The sequence below is a fragment of the Trematomus bernacchii genome, unplaced genomic scaffold (genome assembly GCF_902827165.1).
Source record: "Trematomus bernacchii unplaced genomic scaffold, fTreBer1.1, whole genome shotgun sequence".
Taxonomy (NCBI): domain Eukaryota; kingdom Metazoa; phylum Chordata; class Actinopteri; order Perciformes; family Nototheniidae; genus Trematomus; species Trematomus bernacchii.
Genome location: NW_022987564.1, coordinates 5,323,322 through 5,339,791, shown reverse-complemented (window position 1 = coordinate 5,339,791; position 16,470 = coordinate 5,323,322). Strand labels below are relative to the sequence as shown.

Below are 16,470 nucleotides of genomic sequence, written 5' to 3'. Positions count from 1 at the left end.
GTAGGCAACATGCATATCGATATATATATATATATATATATATATATATATATATATATAGCCTATTTTACTGTGGTATAGTATAGCGATGACTTTAGGCTGTTATAGTAGGCTATTGTATAATTGTAATTGGATATAGAGAACATTCGTACACTGTAATTATCCAGGCCTACATATAAGTCATAAGCCATAGTTAATCTAGTGACAATAACACATCAACGTTCAAAAGTTAATATCAGTCAGCCACTTCCTCCTTGCTCCATTTTGTTACCATGGAGAGCTCCAATACCCTAAAGACAATAATAAGTGCGTGCACAGCATGCGGCAGAAAATAATAAATAGATTTATGCGCAATTGTCACATTTAATACATTTACGGAGCGCGCTAGTGAATTCATTATTACACCATATGCTAATGCAGCTGGGTCCGCGTATTTATGAGTCTGTGTGGGTGTGGGAGTCTCTCTCTCGCCCTCTCTTTCTCTCTCCCTCTTCTCGCGTGCGCATAGAGCTTTGAAGTGTAACCAACAACTGCTGTCCCGGAGTCACCGCTGTAGCCTCATATATATTAGTGAATGCTCTCTGGGAGCTGCAAACCGTGCATTGTTCTCTCCATAGCCGGATCCACAGAAGCAGCATGCCCCGGTGCTCTGGATGGGGGGTCGCTCTCAACTTGCTCTAAGGCCAATGTATCGTTACACCGGAAAGCGAAACGCGGACGGAGATAAGGAGCGATCAGAGGCAAAACTTGGACAGTAAACACGAAATAATGCCGATGTAAAACAGGCGATTATTGTGAGGAAAAGGACGAATACAGACAGCAAAGAGACGCGTTTTTGTTTCTGAATTGGAGATCAATAAAAGGGAGGATAACGTATGGATACAGCCGATGTCTACATAGAGAAACGGGCTGTAAATGTGTGATGGCAGGTCGGATTTGCACGTTGTGCCGACTGAAACAGGTTGGTTTCTCCTCGATCAAACTTCAGCAGAATCAGACGTGGGACAATTAGCGCGCATTTAGGTGCCGAGGATGAACTGAATCGCTCTCGGTTTGCAGCGGCGCGCCTGAGATGACAGCTGGTTTATTATGGGAAACTGCGCTCCATCATTCACTGGACTTTTACTGGATTTAGAGGGTTATCCTAATCGCTGCATCTGGCTGAAGGTCATCCACAACAACTGATCCGGATATCATTGTGTGTAGGTGTTTTTCAAAAATGGTTATCCAGTTTTCTTGTTAGAAGACATAACTGTAAAATATTGAAACTGCTTTTTTCCCCACTGTGTGATGCTCGCCAGGTACAGTATCAATATACTTATTTTATATTTAATTATGTCATTACTTAGTTACTGTAAAGACCCATGCAGCCTATTCTATCCCATGAACACATTTTTACAAGGACACTGTTTGTCATTGCAAAAGTTACTTTTCAATATAAATTAGATAACACTCTTTTGGAACATACTAGCAGATCACCATAATCTCACTGCTGCCTACACTACAAACATATTATCAAGATTGTATGATACTGTTTCATCAGATTTCCTCGAACACTGTTTGATTTGTAATGTGCCTGTGTCTCTGTATTAGTGTGAGCCCACAGATGGCCGCCCTGTGTAATGGAGCCAAGAAACCTGAGGGCAGTGATCTGGTTGTAGACCCCCGGCCGCCTCCTGCCAAGCTGGCTCGACTGGAACAAAACGGAGCGGGACCCTCGGCGCAGGAGAGGAGCTGTCAGGGGAGTCCTGTGGCCAAAAACCCCTGCCTGTCCCAGAAACCCACCCCAGTGAGGCCCCAGAGCAAGAGCTGGCACAGCAAAGGTACATGGGATTACAGACTGGGTTTTCAGTGCATTATGACTCCTGTGTTATCCGATATGTCTAACAACTGTTTGTCCATTACCTCAGGGAGCCTGCTGCCGGTGTTCTGTGTGGTGGAGCACAGAGAAAACCCTCTGGAGGTGGAGAGGAAAGAAGAACACGCTGAGTTTGTGTTGGTCAAAAGAGATCTGCTGTTCAACCAGCTGATAGAGATGGCTCTGCTGACACTGGGCTACTCACACAGCTCTGCTGCACAGGCCAGAGGTACATCACAGACACTTGCAAAGATAATCAATTACATACAAATTGGTTACTCACATTCTTCATAATTGTGTTACTGTGTTCAGGTCTGATCCAGGTGGGCAGGTGGAACCCGGTGCCGCTGTCCTGTGTGACAGATGCTCCTGATGCCACCGTGGCTGATATGCTGCAAGATCTTCACCATATTATCACACTTAAAATTCAGCTGCACAGGTAGGGAGATCTATTTAGTTTCTGTCTACAGTTAAGATTTAAACCACATCCTGTCCGTGGATTTACAATAATCAGGCGGTGTGAATGTGACCATTAGTGGCAAGGCTGGTTTCTTTATTTTCCAGCCTGTAACCATAGTGCATGTTGCAAAAGCCACCACCATGTATTACTTGTATTAAGAAAGGGAAATGGGCAAACCAGACCCAGCAGGGAATGATACATCTCTTGTTTTATTCAATCTGGATGCCATTACATTAGATTGAATGGTTGTTGCAATTATTATGTATAAGTTATAGTGTATGATTTTTAAGCAATCAATGCCCAATTTTTTAGTTAGCGATTTAGTTGCGCAACTAATAGAACTCATGGCAGTCAGATCCACCATGAGTGTCAGGACATGTGCTGCACATTTATCATCACAAGACAGAATAGATCATTTCATATTTGAAAACCACAGGTGATACCTATAACATTAACAATGGAAGGCAGTAACAGGAATTCAGACTTCATTACCTTTATTATTTACAACCCACTTTTTCGACTGTGACATGGCAACATGTATGTTTCCTGTGTGTTCACATGAGCTTCTTCTATTCATTTGTTTAATAATGTATTTCATACACAGCCCAGACAATAATTGGCACTCTAGAAACTGTTGTGTTTGAGACTGGATGATGTTCAGTTTACAAGAAGAAATACTCAGCCTGTGAAAATAGTTGTGGCTCTGAAAAAGAGATTTCTTAAATCTGAGAAAACAACCCGAACAAGACATCGGGGTCTTATCAACGATGCCATAAAGTTACATTGTGGGACTTATAGATACAGCGTTTTAAGAGCTTTAACCATAGAGGATACTAAAAGCCAGTTTGTTGATTTTCACAACTTTATGGAAGTGCAACAAGAAATCACTAGACTTAAAGGGAAATGTATAAAGATAATTATATTGAAGGTCAGAACAACTGTGAGAAGTATGTGCATAACAATCTGTGGGGTGATGTTATGGAATGGTTTGGAGCAGGAGTTCAAACAAAGCACAAATATAATTCAGTTTAAAAGGATGTACAGAAACACTTTTTTGGAAAACTATGAGAATGAAGAAAGGTGATTGAAGATGAGAAATTATTGTAATGTATGTATAAATGTAAATATGTAAGTAGGGATATCTTGCAGAAATGATTTAAAGGATAATCATTGATCAGCAGTAAGTAAGGGGTGGGAATGAATAAGCATTTGCTTCCTCCTGCTCCATTTCGGACATATATGATTTATTATTGTTATTATTATTATGAATATTTGTGTTGAATATATACATATTAATATGAACATTTTAGTTGAATATATAAATATTATTATGAATATTTTGTATTTTGTTGAATATATAAATATGACTATTTTTTGTTGAATATATAAATATTATTATGAATAATGATAAATACTATATTCTAACAATACAGTATTCTGTTTTTCACATTTGTTACTTTAATCTGTTCGAAATAAAGATGGAAATGAAATGAAGTTGTTTCCTTTTCCCTTTGACTAGCTGTCCCAAACTGGAGGACTTACCACCCGAGCAGTGGAGTCACTCCACGGTGAGAAACGCTCTGAAGGAGCTCCTGAAGGACATGAACCAGAGCTCCCTGGCCAAGGAGTGCCCCCTGTCCCAGGTACAAGACACACACACACACACACACACACACACACACACACACACACACACACACACACACACACACACACACACACACACACACACACACACACACACACACACACACTTTTAGCGCATACAAGAAGAAAACATAAGAGACATTGCACTGTAGTTCGAGGTTTGCATGAAATGTCTTTGCCCTTCCATGACCTGCAAATCTGTGTCTGTGTATGTGTTTATGCCTACTTTGACGCATAAGGCAGTACAAGCACGTGGTCCAATAGTTAGACAGGAAGTCCAGATGCGGAGGTAGATAAGGTGTGGGGGCAGAGCGAGAGAGAAAGCAGATAAAGAGAGATGGATATCTCTTAAAAGCCTTCCTGCCTGGGCTGCTGCATATCTCGATTCTCCTCACTGCCTACCTGTCTGCCTGTCACTCTGTCTGTCTGTCAGCCTCACCCCCTGCCTCACCCCCTGCCTCACTCCCTGCCTCATCCCCTGCCTCACCTCTTGCCTCACCCCCTGCCTCACTCTGCCACACTCTATCTGTCCATCACTCACCTTCTTTGGTATTTAGCTTCTGATTCAGCAATAACGCCCAATTCTGGTTTTAAAATCCTGATTGTTTAATCAAGCAAAAACAGAGACAATTGCAGAAGTAATTTTACGTTAATCATGCAGTATTTGGGAAAGACCTTTTTAATAAGATTTATAATTATCATCTTAGTCTATCTGTTATTTTTGCCTGAGGGTGTGTATGACATCTACATTTAGAAAAATCTCCTTTTTTCTTCAGATTTCTTCCTTCTCTGCAGATCTAATAAACCCTCCCTTCCCCATCTTTTCTCCCCCATATCTCTCTCTTTCTCTCTCTGTCTATCTCTCTTTCCTATCACTCCCTTTATAACCCCCCCCCCCCCGCTGTTGTTTGCGAGAGGCAGATTAAAATAAATACGAGAAGATGAAAGGTGTAATCAGATGTAAAGATTGCACAGGATGGTCTTAGGGGAAAATGTGAGAGTGAGTGTGAGTGAGTGAGACAGACAGACAGACACAGAGAGAGGCATAGTCTCTGATGACCTATACAGTGTTTTGTTTGATTGCACACACACACACACACACTCACACACAACAACACACACACGCTAACACTCTGACACACTCATCTGTCTTTATTATCCTATTTACCTGGGGGTCTTTTTAATAACACAGATCTGAGTTCATTAATATCAGATGTGTGAACAGCTGAGACACCCAGGCCGCCCATAGCAGGAGCTTGGAAAATGTAATGAATTTCTATTGTCTTTTCCCCTCTGTTTCAGAGTATGATATCATCTATTGTAAATAGCACTTACTATGCAAATGTCTCAGCTGCCAAGTGTCACGAGTTTGGTCGATGGTACAAGCACTTCAAGAAGACCAAATGCTTCAAGGGTGAGGGTCTTCAATCAGTTCTGCAAACATTAAGTGTGCCTGATAAGTCTCACAGCATGTCCCTAATCCATACTACATACTTATTCTATGTGGTATGTAAAGTACTGTATGTAGACATCATGACAGTATACTGTTTTAGAAGTTAGACCAACTATGTTATACTTACAGTAAATCATGAAATATGTGCAACATCACACATCTAGATGTTTCCAGTGGTGTCTCTCTTGCATTGTGGAAGAATAGAGTGACATGCCTTTAAGACCACAACCACTGATGAGTTTCCCTTTGGTCCGGCTGATGGTGTTAATGTCTCCATCAATCTCTTTTTTCTCATTTACTTGTAAGCAACTACCTTTGGCATAAAAGCTAATTACTGACATATTTTGTGTCTTGAAACAAAACAAAAACAATGGTGTCCACTGGCAGCACACTCAAAAATCTACCATATTTTGTTTGCATGCTGTCTGTTTTAAGTATACTTCATTTTAGATACATTTTACCCTAATCCTAACACTAAAATCTGATAGGGAATTAGTATCTAGTTTTATTTAGGACTCACTGTTTGCATTTGATGTGATAATAATGTAACATCTGTCTTTGCTTTCCTTTTCCTGCACCAGATATTGACAGCTTCTCTGACCAGACTGCACATATCACCCTCACTCAGCAGCCAATCACAAGCAGCCCAGCTGATCAGAGCCCAACCCTGTTTTTCTCTCATGGAGAAGTAGCCAGCATATGTGGCCGGACCCCGCTCGGCAGGCGCCCCCCCGGGTTGGTAACCCAGCCATTAAGCCCACAAATGGTCAACCAGCAGCTGGTGATGGCTCAGTTTCTCAACCAGCAGTATGCTGTTAGCCGCATGCTAGCCGGCCAGGGTCTCTCACCGTCCCCACAGCAGTTTCTCAACCACCCGCCTGTAGCGATTCCTCCCCCTCCTCCAATGGTTTTCTCCAAAGCCCCTGATTCCCAAGCCCCACAGCAGGCCCAGTGCTGCCCAGGAGGAGGCCCTGTAGCCGGGACGCAAACCCAGACATTGGCTGGGTCTTCTGTTGGGTCGTCAGACGTGCCATTTGAAATCTACCACTGTGTGAGGGAGGAACTGAAGAGAGCAGGCATCTCTCAAGCTGTCTTTGCACGAGTGGCCTTTAACAGGACCCAGGTACGGAAGAAAGGGGGTACGGAGACTGTGATCTGCATGAAAGGTGTTGAAAATCAGAAGGGGTTGCAACTTCTTGTGGGTGCTTATCGTTTGGGAGTGTTTTCTGGTGTTAGGGTTTTAGTAAAGAGTGTTCTGTGAATGTGTGTGTTTGATGGTTGGCACATTGGCATGGCCTTTGCCGCAGTGCCCCCTCCCCCCTATGCATGTGTGTACGTATGTGTGTGTGTGTGTGTGTTTTTTGCCAGCCCTCTGCAGCACAAAGCTGGTGCCAGCACTGAAGCAGCTGCTGGGCCAACTAATCACAACCCCGTGGAGGGAAACTGTCTCCCTCTCTACCTCTTCTTCTGTTGTACTGTCCCTTCATCGTTCAACCTTTCCCTCTAAAAACCCCTTGAACAGTTTAAAAAAAAAAAGATTTCCCTTTGTTCTTCCATTGGTCTCCCTCATTTTGTTTCCATATCTCGCTTCTAACACTAAAATGCCACATAATCTGTGTCTATCATCTTACATTCACCACCACACCCACATAAAGGGGCTCAGAGGACAGGCTAAGCCCATTGTTATTATTATTATTACCGTCATTATCATTTCCATCACAATAAGCAGAGCTAGCTATTATCCACCCCCATGTTTCCCCACTGCCAAGTCCAAGGTGCTCCGGTGCCAGCCATACAAGTTGGGCATGATGCCAAGATGCCATATAGAAGTGATGGGAACATTTGTCATTTGGCGATTCACCTTAAAGCCGCCGTCTATTTGGAGGGAGGGGTTTGCTGGGTGGATCCAAAGATGATCCATGATTTGAATAAAAAGCCTGTTTCCTTGCTTTCCATTTCACTGCCAGCGTGAAATCTGATTTCTTTTCAGGGCGGAAGCCCAACAATCAGCATGTTTAAAGGCTTTCCTGCATACACAGATACACCTAGAGTTTCACAAGCTCTACAGGCGAGTGGCGTGCTTAGGACTGACTGGGGAACTGGCTCTGTATTATATATAGCTGTGAAACACTAAACCGCAGGAACTTGATAAGGTGCCTCTTTGAATGGGATCCAAATATGGATATAAGGAGCTTTTCAAAAAATCCTTGAGGCATATGAGAAACATTGTGTTTGCCACCTTAACATGAAAAATATAGGCAGTTCTATATTTTCCTAAAATCTTAAACATTGATTTCAAGTGTTTTTTATTTGTTGCACAAAAAAGGAATAAACTACAGCCTCAAGATCATTTAGATGGTTACTTTTTTACACCAACTATCCATTTATTTGAATAGTAATCCGCTTTACATCAATATGCCTGAATGCATTTGACATGTGAATTTATAATTGATTGTGTATTATTTCCCCTATACCAATCAATGAGTAACGTGTGTTTGTGTTACTTTACCAGGGTCTGCTGTCGGAGATTTTGCGGAAAGAGGAGGACCCTAACCACGCCTCCCAGTCTCTGCTGGTCAACCTGCGGGCCATGTACAGCTTCCTGCAGGTGCACGAGGCTGAGAGGGATCGCATCTACCTGGAGGAGAAAGACAGAACCTTGACTGGATTCATCCCAGGCTGCAACACGCCACCGAGATCCACACAGGTCAGCCTGCAGACAGGAAATCAGTGTCACAAAGCTGCTGTGAAATGTTTGAACTGATGTGTTTCTTCACTGAAATAGGGAAGTGGAAATAAAAGACAAAGAGTGCTAGACAATTAAAATGTACTGTATGGATGAATCTTAATTCACCAAAGACAGGTAAAGGTCATAGTCAACAGCAAATCTAAATCATCATATCAGGGAGTCGTTGTTGAAGTTGTGAATGTCACAGACCCCTGACATACTGTACATCACATATTGCGAAAATAGATAAGAGTTGCCAGCTAACAGATGCCTTAACGACAAAAAGGATGCCGGTTTTTTTCTTCTTATGTCCCTACATTTTTCCAAATTGTAGTGCTGGAAAGGTTATACTGTATGAACCGTGTTGTGGCAGTAGGTTAGTCTGACCCGACCAGCTTTCTCTCTAGCCATGTTTTTTACATTTCCATTCTGATCTGTTCTGCTGCTGTGCTCTACGCTGCGGCTCCATCTCAGAACCTGGAGAGGTGCATGCATATATACATGAAGTTGCCAGCTGCTTCTCCTGCCAGGGAGGATCTACATTACCAATGAGCATCGTGTGCATTTGTTCATGTTTTCCACCAAGAGTACACCCCCTAGGGTTTGTTAAAGGACAGCATCCCTCACTGGCTTCCCATTTCCTAGTCAAAACCCACTTCTGATAAAGAAAATACGAAACAATACTTTTCTAATTTAAGAGAAAAAGAATGAAAATCTGTGTTGTTCCTCTCAGCTGTAATGATAAACATAAATATTCTGCTAACCCTCCCCCCTCACTGCCTGCCATCATGAATGTTTAAAATATACAAATATAATGTATTCAAGTTTATATTTCCTCACCACACGGTTTGGAGGCTTTCCTGAAAAAGGGCCATATCCCAAAAATACAATCTACAGTATTTGGCATCTTTCACTGGATCCGAAGAAACGTTAGGTAGCTATAGCTAACAGTGGCAAAACACTTTATAGTCTGTACCCTCTGTACGTGATTGGCTTGCTGATAAAAGGATGTTATTGGATTTGGAAATTACACATTTTAATTTGACATATTGAGGTGAATTCCTGAGCACATTTCGTTAACTAGCTTACCAAAAAGCTAATACAATCCATCATTTGGTAGTACCTACATGGCCAACTGGAAGTCACTGGGTTGACAGTACCTCCTTTAAAAGTGTGTGTGTCTTAGCTCTGTATTGGATTATTTCACATCGCAGCAAATGCCGCTCAAGTTTACTAACTTGTCTTTGTGTCCTCTTGTGTATCTCTTCTTAGGCGAGACTGTCCCCAGTTCTAGGAGACAGAGGGTTGAGGACAGACAGCTGTGTACTCAATGTGAGCGCTTCTATCTACGAGGACATTCAGCACGAGATGAAGAGAGCCAAGGTGTCTCAGGCTCTGTTTGCTAAAGTTTCCGTCTCCAAGAGTCAGGTACTTCTGGTGTCCGATCTTTAACACACACACATATTGCATCCAATAGTTTGCACTGCTTGATTGTTCAAATGCAGCTTCCATGATGAGATGAATCCATCTTCTCATTTAAAGCTGGGATAACTAGTGTGTGTAGAAACCCAGATAATCAACCCAGCAGCTGTACTCTGCAGAGGACTATCATCGGTGCATCAGGCTGCTATTGTGTCCTAAATGATCGCTTTAATTGTCGCACTACAAAAACCCGTGCACACACACATACATACACACCACTTATTTCTGCACATAGACACACTGAACGAGCACATGCATGTGCAAGCAATCCCAAAAACACACACATACACCCTGGCAAACAAATGCACTAATACGCATACACACACAGGCATGATTCACATTTTTATTGTTCTCATTTTTATGGCGGCCCCATAAGCTTGTTATTGCCTTTTGTTTTGAGGATAATTTCCCTTCATGGAATGGGGGGATTTCAGCTGTCTCATTTTCTCCTCCTCTCGTGTATGTCTCCAGTTTTCATTTTCCTTCCTTTCTTTTTTTTATTTCTTTCTGTCTTTCTCTCTTACTTTCCTTCTCTCTCCCTTCTCTGTACTCATCATGAAGCGGTTTAGAGGTCGTTCAGCGGTCAGCCAGTACAGACAGGTGGTCCAAAACCCCTGAGGTTTTTTTCCCATCTCTTCGCTGGCCTCCCTTTTTACTTCACTTTCTCCATGTCCTCTTTCTCTCTCTCTCTCACGCTCCCTTTCTCTCTGTATTACCCGAGTATTTGGCACGCAGAACCATGCTGGATCTCTCTGTTCTATCTGCACTGTGCATCTGGATGGCATTGTGTGCTAGACTTGGGCAACAGCCAGGTGTGAGTGTGTGTAGGTGTGTGACCGCGTGCTTGTGTGTGTGTGTGGGTTTGTGAATCTGTGTGTGTGTGTGTGTGTGTGCTTTTCAGCTTGCTTGCAAATGTAATCATGCTCCAGTTCATGAATTTGAAACTAGCTTGGCTTTTTGTTACTCAATCTGCCACTCACAAGTTTCTTCCCTTCTGTCGTGATGCAGAAAACAACTTGAGTTAAATCTCTCCATCATCTTTTGGCTTTGCTTTTCAACATAACCCCTTTTTTGAATCAATTATTGTGAATTTATAGTTTATAGACCAGGGAAAGGCTGAAATTAGACCTTAACTTTGCAGTTATTACTACTTGTATCTTCTTAAATTCCGATTAGTCACAAAATGGATGTGAACAAAAAAAACTGCAAAAGCTAATATTACATTTTTAAAGAACAATGCTGTGACTTTAAAATAGATTTAATTTAATTTCCATCTTTGTTTCGAGCAGATTAAAAAAACAAATACAAAATAACAAATGTGAAAAACAGAATACCGTATTGTTAGAATACGGTATTTATCACTATTCATAATAATATTTATATATTCAACAAAGATGTTCATATTAATAATAATAATAAATCATATGGTTCCGAAAGGGAGCAGGAGGAAGCAAATGCTTATTCATTCCCACCCCTTACTTACTGCTGATCAATGATTATCCTTTAAATATTTCTGCAAGATATTCCTACTTACATATTTACATTTATACATACATTACAATAATTTCTCATCTTCAATCACCTTTCTTCATTCTCATAGTTTTCCAAAAAAGTGTTTCTGCACATCCTTTTAAACTGAATTATATGTGTGCTTTGTTTGAACTCCTGCTCCAAACCATTCCATAGAATCACGCCACAGATTGTTATGCACATACTTCTCACAGTTGTTCGGACCTAGAGTTGTTTAAAATGTAGATTTCCTCTCAAATTATAAACCAAATTAGTTCAAATAATTTTCAATAGTGACCCCGCCACGAACGAAATTACACGACAAGTATGTTGACTTCATACATACAATAAAATACAAAACGTGTCCATGCATTATTTGAAGAGGTTAAATATACACATAGAGTGTATAACAAATACTGACAAAAAAAGGCATAAAGTTAAAAATAATTTGGCTTTGTTTATATTATAGTCCCCCAATATTTTCCTGTTTTTTGTACTTGCTAAGTTGCAGATAAACGTATTAAGGCCTTTGCATGCAGTGCTTAAAGGTGTGTAGCATGGTTATAGCTTAGCTTCCCTCGAGAAGAAAATGTCTTTACAATCAAGTATAAGCTCCATTTAAAGGAAGTAATCTGTACCCATAAACTTCTCCAGACATACTGTAGATGCCCAGACTATCTATTTACCTGTCAGGCCCCTAAATCTGCATACAACTAGAATGTTAAGAGATTATTTATTAAATGTTTGCATAGTGCTTTTAAATAAGTGTGAGTGTTCCTCCTGTAGGGCTGGCTGTGTGAGCTGCTGCGTTGGAAAGAGGATCCCAACCCAGAGAACCGGACCCTGTGGGAGAACCTGTGCATGATCCGCCGGTTCCTCAGCCTGTCGCAGACCGAACGAGACGCCATCTACGAGCAGGAGAGCAGCAGCACGGCTCAGCAGCACTCTGACAGGCTGACACTGCTCAGCAACGACAGCACACTGGTGAGAGAGCAGAGACAAGATAAACACAGCATCACGACACACACACACGCTGCTCTACACACTCTGACTCGTCGGTACATCTCGCTCGCTTGATATAGAAACAGCTGTTAGGAATACATTAAAATGGAAACACAAGCAGCAAGGCTAGCAGATACATAACTCTGGTTAATAACTTTGTAAATCCTCATTTTTTTGTAGAGGGCATAAGGTGATCTGACTTTGTTCTTCGAGGCACTTCTATCTATCTAGGAGAAGTGATTTATTAGTACTGTAATATTATTCTTCCAGAAATGTTGAAAAGAATGTGTCACATTAAATGCCAATAGATCTCTGGGGTGTTCAAAGTAAAAGGAGCAGTAATGGCAGCTAAATGTCAAATATGTGCAAAAAATAAAAACATGATTGCCACGTTAGGCAATGATCTGTAAAGCTTATTAGTTACTAATCTTTCACATAGCTTCTGCATGGATAGATGGCTTGATTAAAACACAAACCTTATATTTAACATACAAAATTCCTATGTATATCTCTTTTTTTTTTAAGTACACTATGTTACATTGAATACCATTGTATTTATAGCAAGACAAGAAGACTGTGTCTGCTGCCCTCGCCCACACATACAGACACACGCTAAAAAGTACATACAGATTTAAAGAGCATATTTCATACAGTTTCATATCAATTGCGTCAGTATAGTTTTTCCTTAATTTTGCTAACAGACAAACATTACATCCCTGCCAGAAGTAATAAGTTGTTGTTAATACAAATATGAAATCCAAAAAGAACAAATACAGCATTTTCCTCATATTTTCTCTTCTTCTCTTGTCAGTACCAACGCCACTCTCCTCTGCCGCAGCAGCACCATCTCCAGCCCCATCAGCCCCTGCACCCAGAGGCAGGACCTCACCTGTCTCCACGGCAACCATGTGCTGCATCACCAGCAGAGTGTGAGGCGGGGGGGAACAACTGGGGGCACGTGAGGGTGCATCTGCAGGGCAGGGGCAGCAGTAATGGAGAGAGGGGAGACAGTAAGGACTGGGTTGAGGGCGAGATGAGCATTTTCGGAGGGGACTGGGGTTGTACTGGGAGGGTGAGGGAGAAGGGTATGGAAAGTAAGGAGCAGGTGAGGAATGGGAGTGCTGGGGAGGAAGGGATTGGTGACATCATTAGAGAGTGCAAAGAGGAGGTGAAGCTCACTATGAAGTGGCCCAGCGTGAAGGATGAGGAGCGAGGTGAGGCTGGGGTGTGTTTAGAGGCAGATAGTGAAGTCCAGGGGTTAAAAGTGTCCCATGAGGCTCTGGGAATCCTGCAGAGCTTCATTCAAGACGTGGGACTCGACCCAGACGAAGAGGCCATACACACCCTGTCCGCTCAGCTGGGCCTGCCCAAACACACCATCCAAAAGTTCTTCAACAGCCAGGATCATGACCGGCATCCACACCACACCCAGAGCCCGAAACGGAGTCAAAAACACGGCTGCACGGACCCAAACCTCTCCCAGACAGTCATACCTGCAGAGGAACAAGAGGAGGAAGGTGATGGAAGGACTGAGGCAGAACTAAAGGGTGAGCAGGAGGAGAATCAAACAGGGAGAAATGAAGCAAACGGGATTGATGTTTTGAAAGATTCTGATGTTGGCACTCAAACCATTAGCCCTATGAAGGAGGAGCACGAGAGCTACATATAAACTAATTGCATTAGACTTTTGCTATTTGCTATTGGTTGTCCTTAAATCCTGTGGAAAGACTAAAAGCTGACTTTCTACCACAGCCTTAAGGATGCTACTGCTACAATAGAAAGCTCTCATGTGATTTGACCCCTTCTGCAATTGAGACAGAACATAACTGTGACTATATGAGCAGATGATGTCTCAACACATTGGTTCTGTGTTGTGTCTGGATGAATGGGACCTGATAAAAGAGCCTCAGATAACATATCACTGTGTAAAAAAGGGTTATTATATTTGGTCGGTGAAATGTTCAAGCCAGAAATGCCTTGTAGAAAGTGGCACTGCCAATCTGTTTTTTTAAATATACTGTATACTTTGGTTTTTTTAAATTGTGATTTGTGTTCAGATATTCGTAAATAATTTAAAACGGTTTCCTTCAGGAATCACACTGTTACATTGTCGTTATTTGTCACATTGTAATAAATCCTGATTATGTTAGTTGAATTTGTAAATGATGTATAGCATTTAATCCTTTCATAAATGACAGGAAAGTCTCTGCATTGTTACTGCAGTGTTTAACAAAGGTGACCGAATGAGTTACTGATTCATCTAAACTGCAAATCGCTCCTTTTTTGTTCAACTTTGATCACAGAGTTTGTAAAGATCTAATTCACTCCTGAACACATCATAGTTTACATACAATGTTTCTGTTTATGCATGAACCTAAAAATCTCTCTCCCAAAATAGCTATGGAGTGTTTACACATCTTGCTGTTGTCATATTGTTCTTATTTACATACTGTAGCAGAGACACAAAGCGTGCTGTATGGAGTGCACGATGTTCAATATTTCTTCATGAAAGAACGGGTGTGGACTAGAAGTGTGAGACTGAAGACGTGCAGTGTGTACATCAAATGTCAGCTCTATCATTTGTCAACATAAGGACGTATTCATTATTTTACTGTATGTGTATTGTGAAATTCAGATTTAACGGGTTTTTTCACAAACAATTTCACTGCGATAAATAAAAGAAATGTGTTTTGAGATGGAAGTAAAATGTTACATTTGAAATCCCTTTATTTTATTTATTTAACATCACCCACACAAACAGGGACATAATGTTTATTACCAGGAATTTCCGATTTGAACCTCATGTGATAAAATCTGCGGGAACACAGAGGCTGTGATAGCTTGGAGGGCATTGTGCTATTCCTTCTCTCTGGTTATTTTCCTCCTAAGTCGCAAAATATCAGCAGATGATATTTGCACTTTGACTATATTTAGTGTGTAAGCAATGTATAGAATTGGATTTGGGGACGTTTGAGATTTATCATGCTGCAAAGACTTTCCGAAACAAGTAAATAAGAGATGAAGCTCATTTATCAGACTGCTATTTTAGGACAAGCAGAAGCCAGCTGTAAAAGACCCATTAAAGATTAAATCAATCGTTGTGATGCCCACAGTCTGTACCAGAGTTAGGGATGATGCATTTCTGTTATATAACTACGTCTTTGTTGGTGAATTGCTGTCATTGTTTCCATCCATGGGACAATATTCTACAGTGCTGATCTCTCTCTCTGTACCAGTGGATCTGTGTCTCTGCAATCACATGCCCCTCAGTGCTGACAGTGTTTCCTATCTGTCTCTTTTTATTCTTTTATTTTCCGAAGTTGCTATTTCTATCCGTGTTTCCGTCTCTCTTTCTACCCCTGACTCTCATCTGTCTCTCCTCAGGACTCTTCACAGTGCAGCTCCCCCACTATTCTCTGATAGTGCAACATTCAAGCCCCATTTCGTCAGAATATCTTCATAGAGTAATTCAATAAAGCTATGCCCTTTTTCTGTCATCTGTTTCCATGACGATACCTAAGTCTGGGCCAGTAAGGGGCCATGAAAGCTTCATCATCAGCAATATTAGCTATAATAATGATGATAATGGCGCTCTTGAAATGCCATGCCTGCGATGATGATGATGGTAATGGCAATGATGGTCATTATGTCTGCTTTCTGGTAACCCCCACTAACACACAAACACACACACCAATGCACACGTTTGACTCAATATTGCTTTTTAATGTCATTTTTTTTTTTTTCACATGGACACCTGCTTTTTTTCTGTTGCATGACCATCCTGCTGCTTGGTTTTTGTGTCCTAGTTTTTCCTTGGGGCAACACTTTGTGATGAAGGTCTTTGATGCAAGCACTTTGCAAATAAAATTGACTTGTCTGACCTCGATTTTGTGCAATTAAGTCTCCATAAAATTAATTAACCCTAATGTTGTAGAGCCCCGTCAATCTGTTGTATTTCTTCTGGTTAGTGTAATACAACACAACTTTGCATGCATCTCTCTTTCGTACTTTCTTTCTTATTGACACAAACTATGAATGTTTTTGTTAAAAACTGGAATATTCTAATTTATTATTGATACAAATGGGAACCTGAAAGCCACAGTGTGCTGATAATGGGTAATTAAATTAACTTAACAGTGTTGAACATCCTCGTAGTAACCTCAAACATGTGATAGGATTTACATGTAGTTGTGAGGGGACAGAGTAAAGGGCAAGTGTAGGGCTTTAATAAGGGGGTGTCAATTATCTGAAATATGCTCACCTCATTTCCTTTATGTTTCAGACCGTCTCGACACAACATAGCTTAGCTACTGTATACTGTAAATAAGGAC

At 41.3% G+C, this 16,470-nt stretch overlaps 1 protein-coding gene across 1 annotated transcript; it reads left to right on the top strand.

Annotated features, from left to right (window-relative positions):
* The first annotated feature begins 529 nt into the window (after positions 1 to 529).
* Positions 530 to 14,835, top strand: satb1a (SATB homeobox 1a). Its single transcript, XM_034125096.1, has 11 exons — positions 530 to 1,202; positions 1,594 to 1,823; positions 1,911 to 2,087; positions 2,171 to 2,297; positions 3,838 to 3,961; positions 5,268 to 5,379; positions 6,000 to 6,541; positions 7,931 to 8,125; positions 9,419 to 9,574; positions 11,924 to 12,121; positions 12,951 to 14,835. Exons 2-11 carry the CDS (start codon positions 1,607 to 1,609, stop codon positions 13,806 to 13,808), a joined length of 2,706 nt encoding a protein of 901 aa, XP_033980987.1. The 5' UTR covers positions 530 to 1,202; positions 1,594 to 1,606; the 3' UTR covers positions 13,809 to 14,835.
* The last annotated feature ends 1,635 nt before the right edge of the window (positions 14,836 to 16,470 follow it).

What these genes read in the sequence shown, in the direction of transcription:
- satb1a (XM_034125096.1), top strand. Translation starts at nt 1,607, where the DNA reads ATGGCCGCCCTGTGTAATGGAGCCAAGAAACCTGAGGGCAGTGATCTG. An exon ending in CTCTGCTGCACAGGCCAGAG is followed by an intron (nt 2,088 to 2,170) that starts GTACATCACAGA and finishes TACTGTGTTCAG; the next exon opens with GTCTGATCCAGGTGGGCAGG. An exon ending in CGCCACCGAGATCCACACAG is followed by an intron (nt 8,126 to 9,418) that starts GTCAGCCTGCAG and finishes ATCTCTTCTTAG; the next exon opens with GCGAGACTGTCCCCAGTTCT.